Raw genomic sequence first — 16,823 nt, 5'->3', positions numbered from 1 at the left:
TTATTTTAGCTACCATCATCTTCATAATGTGAGAGAGGGCCTAGTGCTGTGCTGAGCACCCTCGACTCTCAGTGAAGTCAGTGGGATTGGAGGAAGGTGGTTCTCATTGTGTTGTTATAATGGAATCTCACAGCAGTGGACATGTGATGGGCTGCAAGGCCCCAGTCTAACAAACTGTTCCACTAAGGTGCGATGTCCCGTGAAGTCAATGGAAAGATTGCCCTTGACATCTGGGGAATTGGATCAGGTTCTTGTGAAGGATTACCATAAAGATGTTTTTAAAACCCCTTTAATTTTCTTTAATACCACCCTTCTATAGGCAACTGCTGATTTAATACGACAGCACATTGGAGAATCATAAAGGTGTAAAAAAGAGCAATGGAAATAGTGTGAAATCACCTGAAAAAAATGCCTTTTAGTGGTAATGTTTATTCTATGAGCCCTGACCCATAGCCCACTGAAGTCAATGGGAGGCTTTCTCTTGACTTTAGTGGATGCTAGATCAGGTCCATGGTTCAGTAGGGCTAAATCTGACTGTGAGATCCAGACTCCAGAACTCTGCTACAATGTGGCATATGAGCGGCTCTGCAGGGTAATGGTGTCCTGCTCTCAACCTGTAAGGAAACGTGCACTGAATACTTCCTTATAGGCAGCCTTTCTGCATTATTGCTCTTGAAGCACTTAAGGCGTTGCCCACTCCTCCCCATATCTCCCCTGCTCCCCCCACCAAAAAAAAAAGTGCTGCTCTGTCTCTATTGGCAGTGTTGACAGACGCACTCAACTCTATCATTGGAATAACGGAACCTATCCCACCAGGGAGACGAGGTGAAACTGCGTTTGTAAATCACTTTAAAGAAGCTGCCACATGTACAGTGGGTCAGCTCTATGACCTGATCCTGCAGTTCTTATGGAGATAAGATCCCCCACGGGATTGTAATTTGCTATATAAAGTCTTAGGGCCGGATCTTGAAGCCTTTATTCACATTCATACTCCTATTAATTTCAACGGGGTTGCTACTCACATTAGAAATGGCTGAAGGATCAGGACTGCAAATACCGGGCCTGTAAACGGAGAGAGAAATTTGACCAAATTCTAGAAACTCAACATCCCAAATGTGTAGGTTATCTCCGTGTCAGGCTTAACTTAGATTGTTTAAACAAATCCATATGGCCAGGACCCAGTCCTGCATTCTTTGGGGGCTTAAAACTCCCAGTGAAATCATATTCATGTTTCACAGCTGCTCAGAGGGGACAGGGTGGCTCTGGTAATTGTCCCGGGGATGTGGAGCCTTTCGCTTCTAGAAGACCAGGGCCAAATTCTCTGCAGGTGAAAATCAGTGCAGCTCCATCCGAGTCAATGGAACACTGCCAATTTATGCCAGCAGAGAATTTAGCCCTCAGCCTGAATCAGGGCCTAAGTCAGTAGTGATTCATTAACAAGCCATATGAAATAAGTGGGTAGTTTCACTTCTGTTCTGAGTGGAGAGTTACAATCAACTTCATCCCAAACGGCAACTTTAATTCTCAGCAGTGAGGCCAAAGACTGAATGGGCCTCGTTACTTGACATCTATCTAATACACCGAAGTGTAATGCACCCATTGATGCATTGGCTTCTAAAGGTGATCCCTCCATGTCAAGGATGAGGCATGTAAGCAGGGAGACAGAGGGGTGTGTGTGTGTGTGTGAGAGCTTCCTCTAACAGCGCTTGTGCCTGTTCTGCAGTAAGAGTGGCAGTCAGTCTCCTCTAGGCCTGTTTCTCCAACAGTTCTCACCAGCGCTGAAAATAAAAATACCTGTAACAATTAATAAATGAGCTAGTCTTACAACAACTAAACAACCAAGTTAAGCCACGTGACGATAAGTCTGATTTAGACGCACAGTTCAAAACTGATCAGTGTGCAAAACCTTCTAGAAACAGAACCGTCCAGCAGCACAAGAGTAGACTTCGGTTCAATTCTTATTGAAAATCGTATTTCACCCAAACCGTTTAAATGCATAGTAATAATAAACCCACCCACCCCCAATGACCCAATTTTAAAAAGATGATACAGACTCTGTTGTTTCAAGGGGCTTCATATCAGGCTCTCATTCTGTGTCTGCAAATAATATAGAAACAGTTAATATAGAAACAGCAGACACAAAATATGGTCCTGATCCTGCAACAGACACTCTGTGTGTGTGTGTGTGTGTGTGTGTGTGTGTGTACGTGTGCAAAGAGAGGGGGTTCTAAGCAGGCTCAGGGATGCACCCATGTGCACTCAACTTAAGGATCAGGTCACTTAAATGTCTAATTATTTAATTTCAAAAGGCAAAAAAGAGAAGGGAAAAAAAGTCTGTTTTTTAAATTCTAAATTGCAAATGTAACTTTAATGACCAGTTATTTCAAAAGCGGGTAAAAAAATAAGATAATGGGAGATCTAGTTCTAGGGTGCTGGTGTAAAATAGGCTTTCTCTAATTATAATCCAGACACCGATAACTCAAGAGGAGTGTGTTTATTTCATTTGTTGTCAATCTGTAGAACTCCACAGACCAAGTCAACTATAAATTATCAGGAATTTAGGACTAAGAATTACTTTGGGGGATTATTACTCCCTCTTAGGACTGATCTGTAGGAGATGTTTGGAGAACACAGCAAGCTCAGTACTGAAATAGGAATGATGTTCTTGCCAAGAAAGCTTGATTTATAAAGTGGAAACATCTTTAAAATGTACTCACTATCTTTTTAATGTTTGACTCTTTCATTGTGGGAGGGGGGAAAAAGATTATTTTATATTAAAAGGATCATCAAAAGATAAAAAGTTTGCTAGCAAAGTTTCCTGAACTTTGTGCAAAACCATTCGCCTTTTTTGTATATAAAATGCCACAACTTTTCATGTCCTGTTTGCAATGCAGGGTATGCAAATCAATACCTTTGTCATGTCTTTTTTTTTAAAAAAAGGTTTGTTCTTCTACTTAATTTGTATTGTCTTTAAAGGAACACATTAAACATAACACAACAATTAAGAAGCCAGCCCTGCATTCCTTGCACACTTGCAATTCCCAGGCATTGGGTGTGCACAAATGCAGGATTAGGCCTAAAGAAATGGCAGAAATTTAAAGTAAAATTCATTATCCTTTTTTAATGCAAAAAACAAAAACACACCAAGATTTGCATTTTATTCAATGTAAAATTAGTATGTTTGACTACCTGGTGGGTCAAATGCTGCCCTTACATACATACAACCCCACTGCCTTCAATGACTTTCACTTCAGTCCTGAGCTTGCAAAGAGGAGCACCTAAGTGGAACACTGGACTTGCACGGAGACCTAGGGAAGTCAAAGGGGATGTGGAGTGGTTGGTTTTTTTTTTTTTTTTTTGCAGCATTATGGTCTATTATTGTGTGTGTAATAAGCCAGGTGATAGCTTTAGATGTTCAGATGTATCAATACAATACAATTTTTCAGAAAGATAAAAGCACTTTTCCCGACAGAAAGATAATCCCCAAACCATAGTTGCCTTGAAAATAAAGGGGTGTGTGTGTGTGTGTGTGTGTGTGTGTGTGTGTTTGTATGTGTGTGTTCGTATTCCTCTTATATATACTCGCTCTCCAGTATATATCACAGTATGTACATTTTTAAAGTGTGCTGCAGATTAATACACTCCTCACTAAGGGCACTTACACGCTTTTGTTTGTATTTAAGGCATGTAATAGTCACAAATTTAATATGATGGAACAATTTATACCCAAAGCAAATTGTACAACTTCATTATAAGCTGCTTTTCTTTTCTGTCCCCGTGCTCTGTCCCGAATTAGGCAAGTCCTGTAGTTGTAGCTATCTTTGTGGTTCAAATCTGTCTCAATTCTCCAGTGGGCTTGACCCTCCAAACCCTCATTCATTCAAGTAGTCTTTACTCATGTGAGTAGTCCCATTGGTTTCAGGATTTCTTCTCCCCTTTCACCCTTTTCCAGAGCTGTCTGTCCTCTAATTTTAGGGCTTTTTATCCCTCTGAGGCGCCGATCTTTACAGTTCCTACCCGGTACCATTCCATGATCCAGGTGAATGGGCACGCCATCACTCCACAGGCAGTGTGAAGACAGGTTTATTGCTAATCAGCAGGGAATGCCAATCCACAGAGCAGCTGACCCCCTTCCTGTGGAGACCTGACTCTAAATTAATATGTCAATTTCTCTACAGTGACGAACATTCAGATGATGATGATGATAGTGGGTTTGTAACTATGGAGTGGGGTTCAGAGCACAACACGGTGTATAAATGGATACAGAGCCAGCCTCAGTCTTTACTGTAACATCTCTTAACAACTGCATGTGGATTGATGGCTGTTGTTTTAAGCTCCTCTAAGAACCTTCTTACAACATAGTGCACAGAACAACTTTCACCCCAGCGTACATGGAAAATTTGCAAACCTCTGTGATTTTTTAGATTTTGGTTTAAGAGTGGCTTATTTCAGTTTAGCTTAAACATGTTCACAATCAACTTAAGGTAAACTGAAATTCCCCTGGTTTAAGGTCATAAGGGTTTGCACCAGTTTAACTAAATTGGTTTAAATTCACACCTTAGATTAAGCTGGTGAAATTTTGTCTTGTGTAGACAAGCCCTGCCAGGTTAAGATTTTCAGCTAGGAGATATGGATGCCCGGTTCCCATTAAAATGAAAGGGAATTGTGTCCCCAGAATCACTTTGGGCAGTCTTGAAAAGTTCAGCCCAAAGCTTTACATTTAAAAAAGCAAACCAGATCAGGTATGGAATGGGAACCATCCGTTTAGAACTTGGAAATAAATTAGTAATTCAAAGAATGTCTGACCTACTGAGCCGTAAATTCAGGGTTCTGTGAATACCCTTTGCAGGTAAGATCTTGCTCCCAGTGAAATCGGTGGGAAAGAAAGCAGGATCCATTCGCTTTTGGCTCTGTTGCTAGAGATGTCAACAACTCCAGCAGGGAACATACAGTTTCTTGAACTTGGAACAAGTCAGGGAAGTGAAGGACAGTTTTTTTTTTTTTTTTTTTTTTTTTTAAGTCTCCCTTTATTTTCTGTTAATGATTTGGGATATTAATAGTTAAATGTGTTTCCAAAGCATTTTCAGTTCACTTTTAGATAACTCTCATGTTAATAGTATCGGGGGGTAGCCGTGTTAGTCTGTATCCACAAAAACAACAAGGAGTCCGGTGGCACCTTAAAGACTAACAGATTTATTTGGGCATAAGCTTTCCTGGGTAAAAAACCCACTTCTTCTGTCCATAGACTGTGAGTTCAATGTTGCTTGTGTTAGTGACAGCGAATTTGGGGCTGAATGCATCTGAAGAAGTGGGTTTTTTACCCACGAAAGCTTATGCCCAAATAAATCTTAGTCTTTAATGTGCCACCGGACTCCTTGTTGTTCTCATGCTAATAATCCCTAGCAGGGCAGGTCTCCAGTACCTGGACTGCGTGTTTGCCTTGAAGGGCACAGAAGCTACAGATCCTCTCATGCTGGATCCAATCCATGTTGAGGAACTAAATCAAATACTGTAAGCAGTCAGAGTAGTCAACATTATGGACCAGATCCATTTTCCCTCCTTCTAATGTCTCCTACAAAGGGTGTAACACTAATGGAGTTCTACCAAGGAGAAAGTTGGCTTTCTTTAGAAGAACAGTTAAAATCATTAGGAACCAGCACAGAGTTGTTAACTTCCCTCACTCTTGTGCAATTTCTTTGATACCTTTGTACTTTGCTATTTATGCTTCAGTAAACTGAATCTAATTTTAGCTCCTCCATCCTCTGATATGGTTTGGACCTTTCTAAAGGAATGCTGTAAGCGTTTAAGCTGTCATGGGGGGAAATCAAACTGGAGGTAAAGCATCTTCTTGCAAGAAGTTTGTCTAGGTTTTAATTTGCTTTGGGGCAAGAAGAGAAAATGATACTAGATCATTAAAGCAACTGCATAGTTAACCAAGTTCTCAAGCGTGTGAGAAACAATGTTTTATTTAAAACTTAGATGAGTTAGCCAGAAAAATTTAAATATAACCTCCCTTTGCCAAACTAGAAAAATTCCCTAACTGTCTGACCCCCTCATCATTGGGTCATGGTCCTGCCACCAGATAAATCTCTCCTATCTGTCCATAGACTGTGAGTTCAATGTTGCTTGTGTTAGTGACAGTGAATTTGGGGCTGAAAAATGAACTACTGATGAGAACTCCTGTTGAACCTGTATTGTTTGTTATTCTGAGGCAAGGATCTGGCATGGGCTAATCCAGCACTTCAAAGCTAACTGCTCTTACTTTGTATACAGAGCGTCATAGCGGAGTGGCGTGGGTGATAAGAGAAATAAGGGACTGGAGGGTTAGGATTCACTGGGAAAATGGGACCCTGTTGAAAAAGTCTTTGATCTCTTCAAAGTATTTTCTGAAAGCAAGAATCTGTCAAAAAGGAAATGCCATAAAAAAAAGCTTAAAGAAATAGTTGACATGACCAAATTTGTATTAATTTACCCCTGGAAAACATTTTTAAAGATGCTTTATGTTGATATGGGAAATATTTGTCACGGGGGGGGGGGGGAATAGAAGAATAAGGAAAGATCATTTTAAAGAAGAATTTGGTTCTTGAAATATCTACCCACCATTAGTTTGTCTTCTGGACAATAAAGACAAAGTATAAAATTTTCACAAGCGCCTAAGTCCTATTTTTCAAAAGGCATGTGGGGCCAGATTTTCCCATCAATGGGAGTTGGGTGCTTTTCCTGCATAGGTGCTTTTGAAGACCCCATTAGGTACCCATCTGGCTTAAATACATTTGAAAATCTGGCACTTTAGGCTCTTAAATCTTAGTGAGAATCCTTTTGAAAATGGCACTTAGGCCCCTAAATCACTTAGGTGCTTTTGAACATTTTACCCAAATCCAAAGACTGATTTAAATGTTTAATGGCAACTGGGCTGTCTTGTGAACCAACCTCTAATGTTGGTAGGGCCTAATCCAAACCCCAGTGGAGTCAATGGTGTAAGACTCCCATTAACTTCAGTGGGCTTTGGATCAGGCCCTTGGTGAATAAATTAGTTCCTTCCAAAACTGCAAAGAAAAATGTGGTGCTACCAGAACATCACGCAGTTAGGGTTAGACTTCAGCTGCAGGATTAAGGTCTTTTGCTTCCATTCAATCGTCTCAAAGGGTGTGAGAGGTAACGGCACTCCCTAAGTGTACTATACCTTCCTGTTCTAACCCCCTGCGGTGGCATGGTGAAAAGTAGGACATCTTTGCTCAAGAGCAGGTTAGCCGCTTCACTGAGGTGACACACACTGCCCTGAAAAGGAAGGTTAGATCAAGCCTTTTAGTGGGTAAAAAGGTCATTAAGAATGGAGGGAGGTATAGAAGCCACTTCGTGATCTGGTCCAGACCAAACCATCATCTGGAGTCCCTGGCAGAGAGACACATGCAGCTTCTTGACATGTCTAGCATCAGGAGCGAGTAGGCAAAGGACAGCCAAGCCTCACATCAGTGTTTCCAAACTACTAGTTCTTGTACCATTACTGGTGCTTTAGGCTTTTGCGACTGGCACGCAAGGTTCCTCTTTTCTATCTCACCAATAAGATACTACTGGATGCTGGGGTGCTGCAATGGTGCACCTCCCATTTTAACGTCCGTACTCTCCAGTCCCCAAAAGGAGCTTGCACTGCCCCAACCCCCCATCTTCCAAACAAGTATCCTTTTGGGTTAGGCCATGCACAGCTGAGTAGATGCCGGGGTCACTGGTTGGTACCACCAAACTTTTAAACTAGTACAGCTGCCTTAAAGGCTGGAACGTCCTGCCTTAGAGGAATGAATCTGTCTGTCTGTCTCTCTCTCTCTGTCTCTCTCATCATTCTGCTGCATAACCAACCAACCACACAATTAAACACCAATTAAAGTTTGTATGAACATCAGAAGTTTTGGCTTCACGTCAGTAACTGCTACCTAGTAAAAGGAATTGGACTGTAAAAGAATAAATAAATAAACAAAGGACGCTTATTCTAACAGCTCATTTGAAAACAATTTGTGAATATCATGTAGAGATAAAACGTGCATAGCACAAACTAGCTAAGCAAAGGCTGCTTCATTATCAGAGCACATAATTCACTAGCACGTCAGCTCTAAAGCTTGCGAGGGCTACAGAATTGTGCTGCTTGCTTATTTTTCTTGCTCTTACTGTTTTTGTTACATTTCATCTGTAGAACGGCACAGGGAAGAATTGAGCTGGGCCCGTACTATTGCCCTGCCAACCTTTTCATGTGGGTTTTGCGCCCCCCCCCCCCTATTCAACTCCCCAAAGCAATGCACATTCTATTTTTTGCTGTCCGCAGGCCTCCCCAAAGAACATCGATCTGCAGATAACTTGATGGCAATTGAGATCAAAAAGACAGTATTTTAACATAAGGTGCTGGACTCCCCCAGGGATAAGGAAGAACATTATGACCGTTCATCTTTCTTGATCTTTTCCATGGAGGGTGCCTATGTTATGTGAACATAAAAATAACTTTAATTCTTCACCACTAAGCTCTAGTGAGAGCAACAGTCCTTACAAAGCAGGAGCTTCTGCACATCTGCCAATACTGCAAAATTTGGGGAAGAAAATAGGGATGTGCCTTTAAATTCCATTCATAGACCAGGGGAGAGTTTTGGAGGGATGGAGAGGCCAGTATGTGCTTTTGTGTTGGCTGTCATTCTGGCGGACACAGCAGAACTTGAACTGGGGACATCCAGAGCTAAACATATGAGTCTTTACAGCTTGAGCTAAAAAGCCATGTTTTGTAGCCAGGGGCTGTAACAGATCCATGTCCTCTGTGGAGCCTAAACAAAGGGAGATGCATAGCAAACATTGACCAGTGGGTTACGCACATTGTGTGTTTTGCTTTCTTTAAAAAGTATAAAGGTGAACAAATCAGGCCAAGAAACCCATGACTCCTATAGCACAAGGTCTTGGTGTAGGGGATTGGCTTTCTCTACTGCTCTTCCTTCCCCTACCCACCGGACAGGAGGGGATGCAGTGTGGGAAGGGAGCAGGGCTGAGAGACCCGTGAGAAAGCCGGAACCCATCCCTAGAGAGCTAGATGCATGGAAGGAGTCTTCTACTTCATTCCTGTAGCCCCACTACAGGCTTCCCGGACTACGGTTAGACTCTGACTCCTCCCAAGGTGGTCAGGGAGTTCAAGGGCGGGGGAAAGCTGCTTAAAGCAGCACTAACTTTCTGCTATGTTTCCTGCCTGGGCTCCGTGGTTTCCATGGTGGTACATGCTATTTGTCATGGCCGATCTCTGACACCTCTTCATAGCTGGCCCCACCTTGTTGCCTACGTGGACATTGTGCAGAGGGGCATTCGGTGGTTGTGTGGAAAAGGGACAGTAGATTTTTAAGTGACAATGGGGTCCTAGCAGTCATCTGTGGGGGTAGTAAATGAGGTCTTTTCAATGCATCAACAATGCGTTCATGGCCCACAGCTAGGGCACCTAGCATAATAAGCAGGAATAGAACTACTTTTACCTCCCACCTTCAACGAAGGTGTTCTTGAGGATTAAGTGCTGCGTCTCATCTGCAGTCTGAGCTAGGCAGAGTTCTCAATGAAGTCAAGGATTCTGTATATGCACTGCCACATTGGGCTCCTGTTTGTAAATGATTTTCAAACTATGAAGCACTTCCTGAGAGTGAAATACAGTGTGACTGAGGGGGCCAGTATGGGTTAAAATAATAATCTGCCTGGATCTTTATGCAGATCTCAAACCAACTCCAGCCCGAGCCTTTTTCAGCAGTTGGGAAAAGTGTGATCAGCAGTGTGTGTGTGTGTGTGTACACACAATGTGTGTATCTATGTACTCCATGTACCTGTTGAGCAGCTCCTGGTTTCAGATGGGACAGGAACTGAAAGTAACGTACAGAGAGGGATTCCGTGCCCAGGCAAAATGAAAGAGTTCCAAAAAAGAATCTCTCGAGAAAGCCAGACTTGATACAGGTCAGTAATAAGCTCAGCGTTCAGCAGAAACTGTTTGCAGGATCAAGCCCTCAGCCAAATCTCGCTGGACAGAAATTCTCCTGAGGGCAGGCTATGCATGCAGACTTTTGGACGCTTACCAGGACTTGCTAGTGGACTACATAGCCTCACTGTAAGAGTGCGTGCTCCGCACGCAGCCCTGGAGATGTGCTTCCCCTTCGTTTTCTCTGATTGACCATCCAGATAAGAGCCTGGGCAACACTACACAGCACTAACACACTCTCTCTCTTTAACTCTTGAATCAAAACACTGATTGCATTTTTGGGCCCAGCTCCCCAATTTGTTGTGCATCGTCACCAGAAACACATGACCCATGTTTGTAGCCTACTGCACAGAGATATTTACTAAACTAGACTTTGCCAAGGGGTTGAGAAATATGTTTTCATTAAGAAAATTAAAGTGACACATCCCTGGATAGCATGTTAGTCACATATTTTTTTAATGCCAAAATGCAGCAGCTAATAATAATGATGAAATGTCCATGCAGGGCCAGAATTAAAAACTGATACTCAATGCTTTCCTGGAAACAAATGCCGAGAGTTGGCAGATGCCACTGTCTCTCAATCTGTTGACTTGCTAAGTGTAATGCTACCACTGCTAGATACTGAACGGTTTGCAAGTTAAGCAACACCTTCAATCAGATGTGAGTTCCCATTTGTTATCCTTCAGGAATTTCAGCTGTGTATATTATAGTAGTACTTCACCTCTTTGTATTTATTTTAGAGGGCTATACTAAAGAACATTATAAACTCAAGCATGTCTACGCTATATGAACTCCATATGCTGAAGCTTAATTTTAAATGCCATTAAAAAAGCACTTAACATTTACAGTAGATCAGTCTGGCTACTTTAGCAGCTTGGATGTAGTTCAGTATGTGAAATGATTGGGGGGGGGGAACTTCAGAAGCTACAGGTTATTTTAAAAAAAACAACCCCGATGTCTATAGAATCCTTTACTGGTACATCTCAATAACTATCCAAACTCCTATTTTCTAATTTCTTCTTAAAGTCTACTTTTTCCTTCATTTCATTTTTAAGTGCAATTTTAAGACATAATTTAAAAAAAAAAAAATCTTGGCCTTCGGCTTGGATTCCTTGTGTAATTTTTTACCGTGTGAATTGGGCTGTGTATTCACAACCTGAAATGTCCTACTGTATTTATACTGGTGCTTACCTGTGTGAGGACAAGGTTAAGAGGAGTGCACCGTTTATGAATGAAAATCAAATATGGACATTGGTAAACCGCCCCTGGTTAGTCCCAGCTAAATACATAATAAATATCTGGAACTTATGCATGGTGTTAAAAGAGTCAATTCAAATGAATCCTAACAGGGCCCATTTTGTTGCCTTCTCCCGGAGCAGTTACAAAATGGTGGCACAGACAGCAACTACTGCTCATCTCACAGGCCCAGATTGTTCAGCGGTCCCTAGCACTCGCCACTTTCCTTAGCCACAAATACAGCGATCCCTTTTATTGGCCTGAAGAAACTTGTTCATTAAAAAGAGAAAAGGGGGAGAAAAGAGAATTTAAAATACTGGGTCTATCCGAGGGTAGGGGAGGGTTCTCTATGCTGGGCCAAGCTATTAATCCAGACTAAACTCTCATTTAAGTTGCTAGGCATTTTGACAGAGTAATGACGTCAGGATTTGGCCCGTTGTTGCTAATGCTGGTTGTGACGATGCTGCCTCAGGATATAGATATTTTCATCCACTCTGCCCATTTTTTTTTTGCTAGTGCAAATGAGCCGTCCCGGCATGTTGATGTATTGGATTGTTCCGCCTTCTTGCTTAAAGACTGTGATGAGCCAGTTTGCGCAAGTAACTTGTTTTTATTGGATGAGGAGAGGCTTGGTAATATGGAGCCAACATAAAAGTTACTCATAAGATTGAAGATGCATGGTCCTGCAAACCCTTACTGCTTACTTGGTATTTAGTCCCATGGAAACCGATGGAAGTACTCACATGGATCAAAGTTACCCACACCAGCAAGGGTTGCAAGCTCCTACGCTGTGACTGTATGAATTAATTTCCCTGTCACATCTAGCTGTTGCTTGTTTTCACGCTGCAAATACTGCTCAGTAATGTAACTTCTTAGGATGAGATTTTTCTGCTTGTGTAAATTGGCACAACTCCACTGGCTACAACAGCACTGCGCCAACTGACCCTCGCAGAGAATTTGAGTCAGACCCTCCATTCTTAAACAGTATTTGCAGCATTCGATTAATGCACAGGAAAGTCAATGGAGCAGCATCTGTTTACATCAGCATAGACTTTGACCCTTAATCTGCCCCCCTCCGTTGCAGAGAGAAAACCTGGGGTCTCTGAGGCAGGGCTCCATGTTGGGTCAATATTGATTAGTAACACTTTCCCCCCCCTCCCATCTCATGTAAGGGTTTTTCACCATAGTATTGTTGTTTATTATTTGTATTACCCTAGCACCTAGGAGCCCCTGTCGTGGAACATGCCCCCACTGTGCTAGGTGCTGCACAAACACAATCTCGCTGCCTAATGGTTGGATGTTCATAATTTCTGATCAAAATTCAGTGCCGGGGGAACTGTGTGTGTAACGTAGCTGAAGTCGACGTACTTAGATCTACTCACTGCGGTGAGTCGACTGCTGCCACTCCCCTGTCAACTCCGCCTGCGCCTCTCATGCCAGTGGAGTACAGGAGTCGACGGGAGGGTGCTTGGGGGTCGATTTATCATGTCTAGACGAGACACGATAAATTGATCCCAGCTGGCTCGATCGCTATCCGCCGGGTAGTATAGACATACCCTTAGATAGTTCCTTTGCCTCTTTCAGACCCATAGTCGTTGTCAGCACTCGTGCTTTGTGTGCTCTCTGGAAGGCATTAAGCCAACCAGAGTCATTCCCTGATGATCCTGAGTAGCTTTTAAAATCAAATCAGCTAGTACCCCAGATTTTTAGGATGAAAATCACCTTCAGGCAGAGAGCCTGTACAAGGCCCAATGCACCAATTAATAAGGGCCTGCTCACTGCTCTGAGCATGCGTTGGGGATTAAATTCTGAAAATGGTCAATGCAAGGCCTGCGCCCCATGTAAGTCCCCCTTTTGCTCTGTTATGAGGAAGGGGAACTTAAGTGGCGCACAGACCCTTGTGTTAGCTCTCCACAGGGATGAATGTCATTCAAATGCCTTAAGTGACACTTAAGTGGTACATAGTCTTTGGGTGAATTTCACTTTAGACTTTCAGTGGAACCTCCTTTTGGGGCTCCTCTCTGCTGTTCTGTTAGTTTGTACTATGTGTTAAGTTATGTGCTAATGTATTAACCCTTTGCTTTTCATAAGGAGGATGTTTCCTAGCTACAAAATTAAGGTAACCGGGATGAACCCCAAGACCAAGTACATCTTGTTGATTGACATTGTCCCAGCTGATGATCACCGATACAAATTTTGTGACAACAAATGGTAAGAGACTATTTGGTTTTTTTCCTTGGGTTATCAAAAGAGAGGTATTCATATCTGTGTCAAATGTTTGCAATAAACACTGAGGAGATGGTCAATAAGGACCTTCATGGGGAGAAAATACCAGATACCAAAGTGCTCTTTAACCTAGCCATGAAAGGCAGAACAAGAATCAATGGCTGGAAGTTAAAGCCAGACAAATTCAAATTAGAAACAAACTACAAGTTTTTTAATAGCGAGGGCAATTAACCAGCGAACAAACTACTAAGGGAAATGGTGGAGTCTCCATCACTTGATGTTTTCAAATTAAGCCTGGATGCCTTTCTAGAGGACATGCTTTAGTCAGACACAAGTTTGGGGCCAATCCAGGGGTAACTGCATGAAACTCTATGGCCTGTGATATACAGTTTAGACTAGACGATGTAATTGTCCCTTCTGGCCTTAAAAAAATATGTATCTATGAGGCCTTAGATTTGCAGTGGGTTGAGTGTTGACTATTTCTTCTCTAATTATATTTGTTCTGTGGGAAAGAGCCACCAAGCCACCAGGTGAAGATCTGTGGGCAGACCAGATGAATCTTCCTCATTTATCCAAATGGGTGCGCCTTTTCTTGGCCTCACCTGCATATAGTCTCAGAAGAGCTGTTGATGGTGGCCATCTTGGATTTACGTCTTTTGAGCAAAAATACTTGTTGTCCCGAGATGTCAGTGTCTGTTGGAAATGAAATATATGTGCTTTAAAATAAAAAAATTAATAATAAACCCAGCACCACCAGAGAGTTTTTGAAGTGCCCGCTCTCCTTTCCTGTTGCCATTTTGGAAACACAGGAGCGGTAGGGATCTTGCAGTTCTTGTGGTGATAGGGACCCGTGGGAATTGAGGCCTATCCCAGATTGAAAGTCACAGCCCCTAGAGGTTGGATAGCTAAAATATGGAACTTCTTTGTGGTCTCAGAAAGAGGGAGGACAAGTGGAATTGGTCAGTCCAATGTAGCCCAGTTCTGGACCCATTTTTATTCTCCTCCCCACCCCACCCCCACTTTTTTTTTTTTTTTTTTTTTTTTTTTTTTTTTTTTTTGCTTTATTCTCCAGATTTTTCCCCTTTGTCTCTCCTCTCGCCCTCTCTCAATGACAGCAAGATCACTCAGCATGAAGCCAGGTTTAATATTTACTTTCCTGCCCATGGGAATCTCATGCATCTTGTCACCTGAAAATCTATCCTTGCTGAAAATATGCCGTGCCTTTCCCAGAACCCTCCTGCTTTCTTTGTGTGGAGCTTCATCTGTTCCACTAATTGTCAACGTTGTTTCTAAGTCAATGGCAAAACTCCCATTGACTTTGAAGGGAGTGATATCCCATACAAATGTAATCTACACGCACATTTTAGGGCATTGTTCTCGTTTTTTAATTGTCTTTTGAGCTAATGCTTGTTTCTGGAGTCCTTGTAGGATGGGAGTCGTATTCACTGGGAACCTTACGCAACCCAGGGCAAATTTTTTGCTTTAGCCATTAAGTCCTAGATGATGTTAACTCTTTTAATTTAACTTTGGCCAGTCACTAGAACTGTTTTCCCTTTCCATTTTTTATTGTTGTTGGAAAGGCTCTGCTGTTTTTAGTAATACTGCTTTTACTGATGTTTTATAGCATAAGAACAATACACAGTAAGGGGAGAGTTGCTGTCACATGCTGTATTAGAGCATTAAATCCATGAAAACTAACGGAGCTTTTGATGTGTGAACAGAGGTGGCTGGCAGGGGGAATGTGAGGACAAATCCGTGTCCCAGCTGCAGCCTGAGAACTGGGCTTCCACAGGGGCTGGCGGGGAAGGAGTCACTTCCCAAGAGCTTCTACCAAGCTGGCATTGCAGCCTTAGGAGCTTCAGTAGCCTCTGGTCTTCTTGCAGCCCTGCTACCTGGATCCAGCCCTGGACTTGCCCCCTGCACTTTCCCCAAATGCCTTCCTCCTCCCAAGGCTGAAGGGAGTCCCCCCAGAGTGATGTTGGATCCTGCCTCTGCACAGTGGAGCCATACGGTTTCCCCCATGCTCAGGGACCTCTGAGTGCAAAGACAGGACTTGCCCATAGCCAGTTCTCATACAGCTGCCGTGTACTCACTCATACAATATTATGTGTCCAGGGAAAACCCTGCCCAGGCAATGAGAACTGCAAAAACAAGAAAAGAGGCCTGTGTTCCTTGCCCCGCTTTTTGCTTCATCCTTCCCAGATCCATGAAGCAGCAGCAGCATCCTACATTTCTTGTGTTTCTCCACCAGGCCAACCTGTCTGGGCCAAATCCATCTTACAAATCCTGAGCTACCGTCTGTATTCTAAGATGGTTACCATGTTCAGTTAGGCAATGAATTGTTCTGAAGTACTAATTGGCCAGGAAGATGTAATCCATAAGTGCCTTGTTCACAGGATGGTGGCTGGGAAAGCGGAGCCCGCAATGCCTGGGCGGTTATATGTTCATCCGGACTCGCCCGCCACGGGAGCTCACTGGATGCGGCAGCTGGTGTCGTTTCAGAAGCTAAAGCTCACTAACAATCACCTCGATCCGTTCGGACACGTAAGTTTCTGGAAATGTTATTGCCAGAGGTGGGCACAAGCCCCGGTTTGCATCGGAGTCTGAACTTCCTCAGATTTCAAGCCGGCTTGGCTCTGGGGCTCCACTTAGCCGTCGCCTCTAATTAATTAACTTTTTTTATAATTATTAGTAGCATTTCTTTTATTCTGTTACGTAATTGAGAATGAAGATGTTTTAATGATACAAGATCCAGCACTCACCGCTAACTGCTTTAGTGCTGTTGCATTGGCCTCTCGAAGTGCCATGCGTGACTTGTTCAGTTATTCATCTGCGTAGTGCTATTGAGCTTCTACTCTCTGCTATGGAATTTTCAAGTCAGTGTTTTCAGATGTTTCAGCCAAAGCCTTTGATGCATGGGGCATGCAGAGCATTCAGAAACAGGTTACATAAGCTCGTCATTTTCCCAGCTGGCTTCGGCACTCCTATAAAAGATGGAGTATTTTATTTGGAAACTCTTAATTCCTGTGTATTGCAGATGTAGGACTGGAAGTTCACCGTTATCGACCACAATACATTTAATAGCTTAGAACACTGGCCTTTCCAGACTGCCAGCCGTGTGTGCGCCCGCGTAGGTAAATACAGCATCCTGACCAGTCTAGTTTTCGCTTTGCAAGTTGAAGGTCATGTATAAATAAACAACAGTGACTAGAAAAAGTAAGGTTAGATTTTGAGGATTTGTAGAATTCTTTTAATTTTAGACGTCTCAAGCACATAGTAACACAGGTCAGAGCATTGGCTTTGCATAACAACATATGATTTTTACTGGCTGCTCCTTGAAATACCCCTGGTGTTGGGAGGGGCAGTGTGGGGGATGCTGATA

At 42.8% G+C, this 16,823-nt stretch overlaps 1 protein-coding gene across 1 annotated transcript in view; it reads left to right on the top strand.

Annotated features, from left to right (window-relative positions):
* The window catches only part of TBX4 (T-box transcription factor 4), a 57,405-nt gene that overhangs the window by 10,550 nt on the left and 30,032 nt on the right, over window positions 1-16,823 (top strand). Inside the window, exons 4-5 of the mRNA XM_065418381.1 lie at window positions 13,307-13,426; window positions 15,838-15,985. Coding sequence (XP_065274453.1) covers window positions 13,307-13,426; window positions 15,838-15,985 — 268 coding nt within the window. The remainder of the gene's footprint in view (window positions 1-13,306; window positions 13,427-15,837; window positions 15,986-16,823) is intronic.

Source organism: Emys orbicularis, chromosome 17 (genome assembly GCF_028017835.1).
Source record: "Emys orbicularis isolate rEmyOrb1 chromosome 17, rEmyOrb1.hap1, whole genome shotgun sequence".
NCBI classification, from domain to species: Eukaryota; Metazoa; Chordata; order Testudines; family Emydidae; genus Emys; species Emys orbicularis.
The sequence above is the reverse complement of the archived record's forward strand: the minus strand, read 5'-3'. Positions and strand labels throughout refer to the sequence as shown.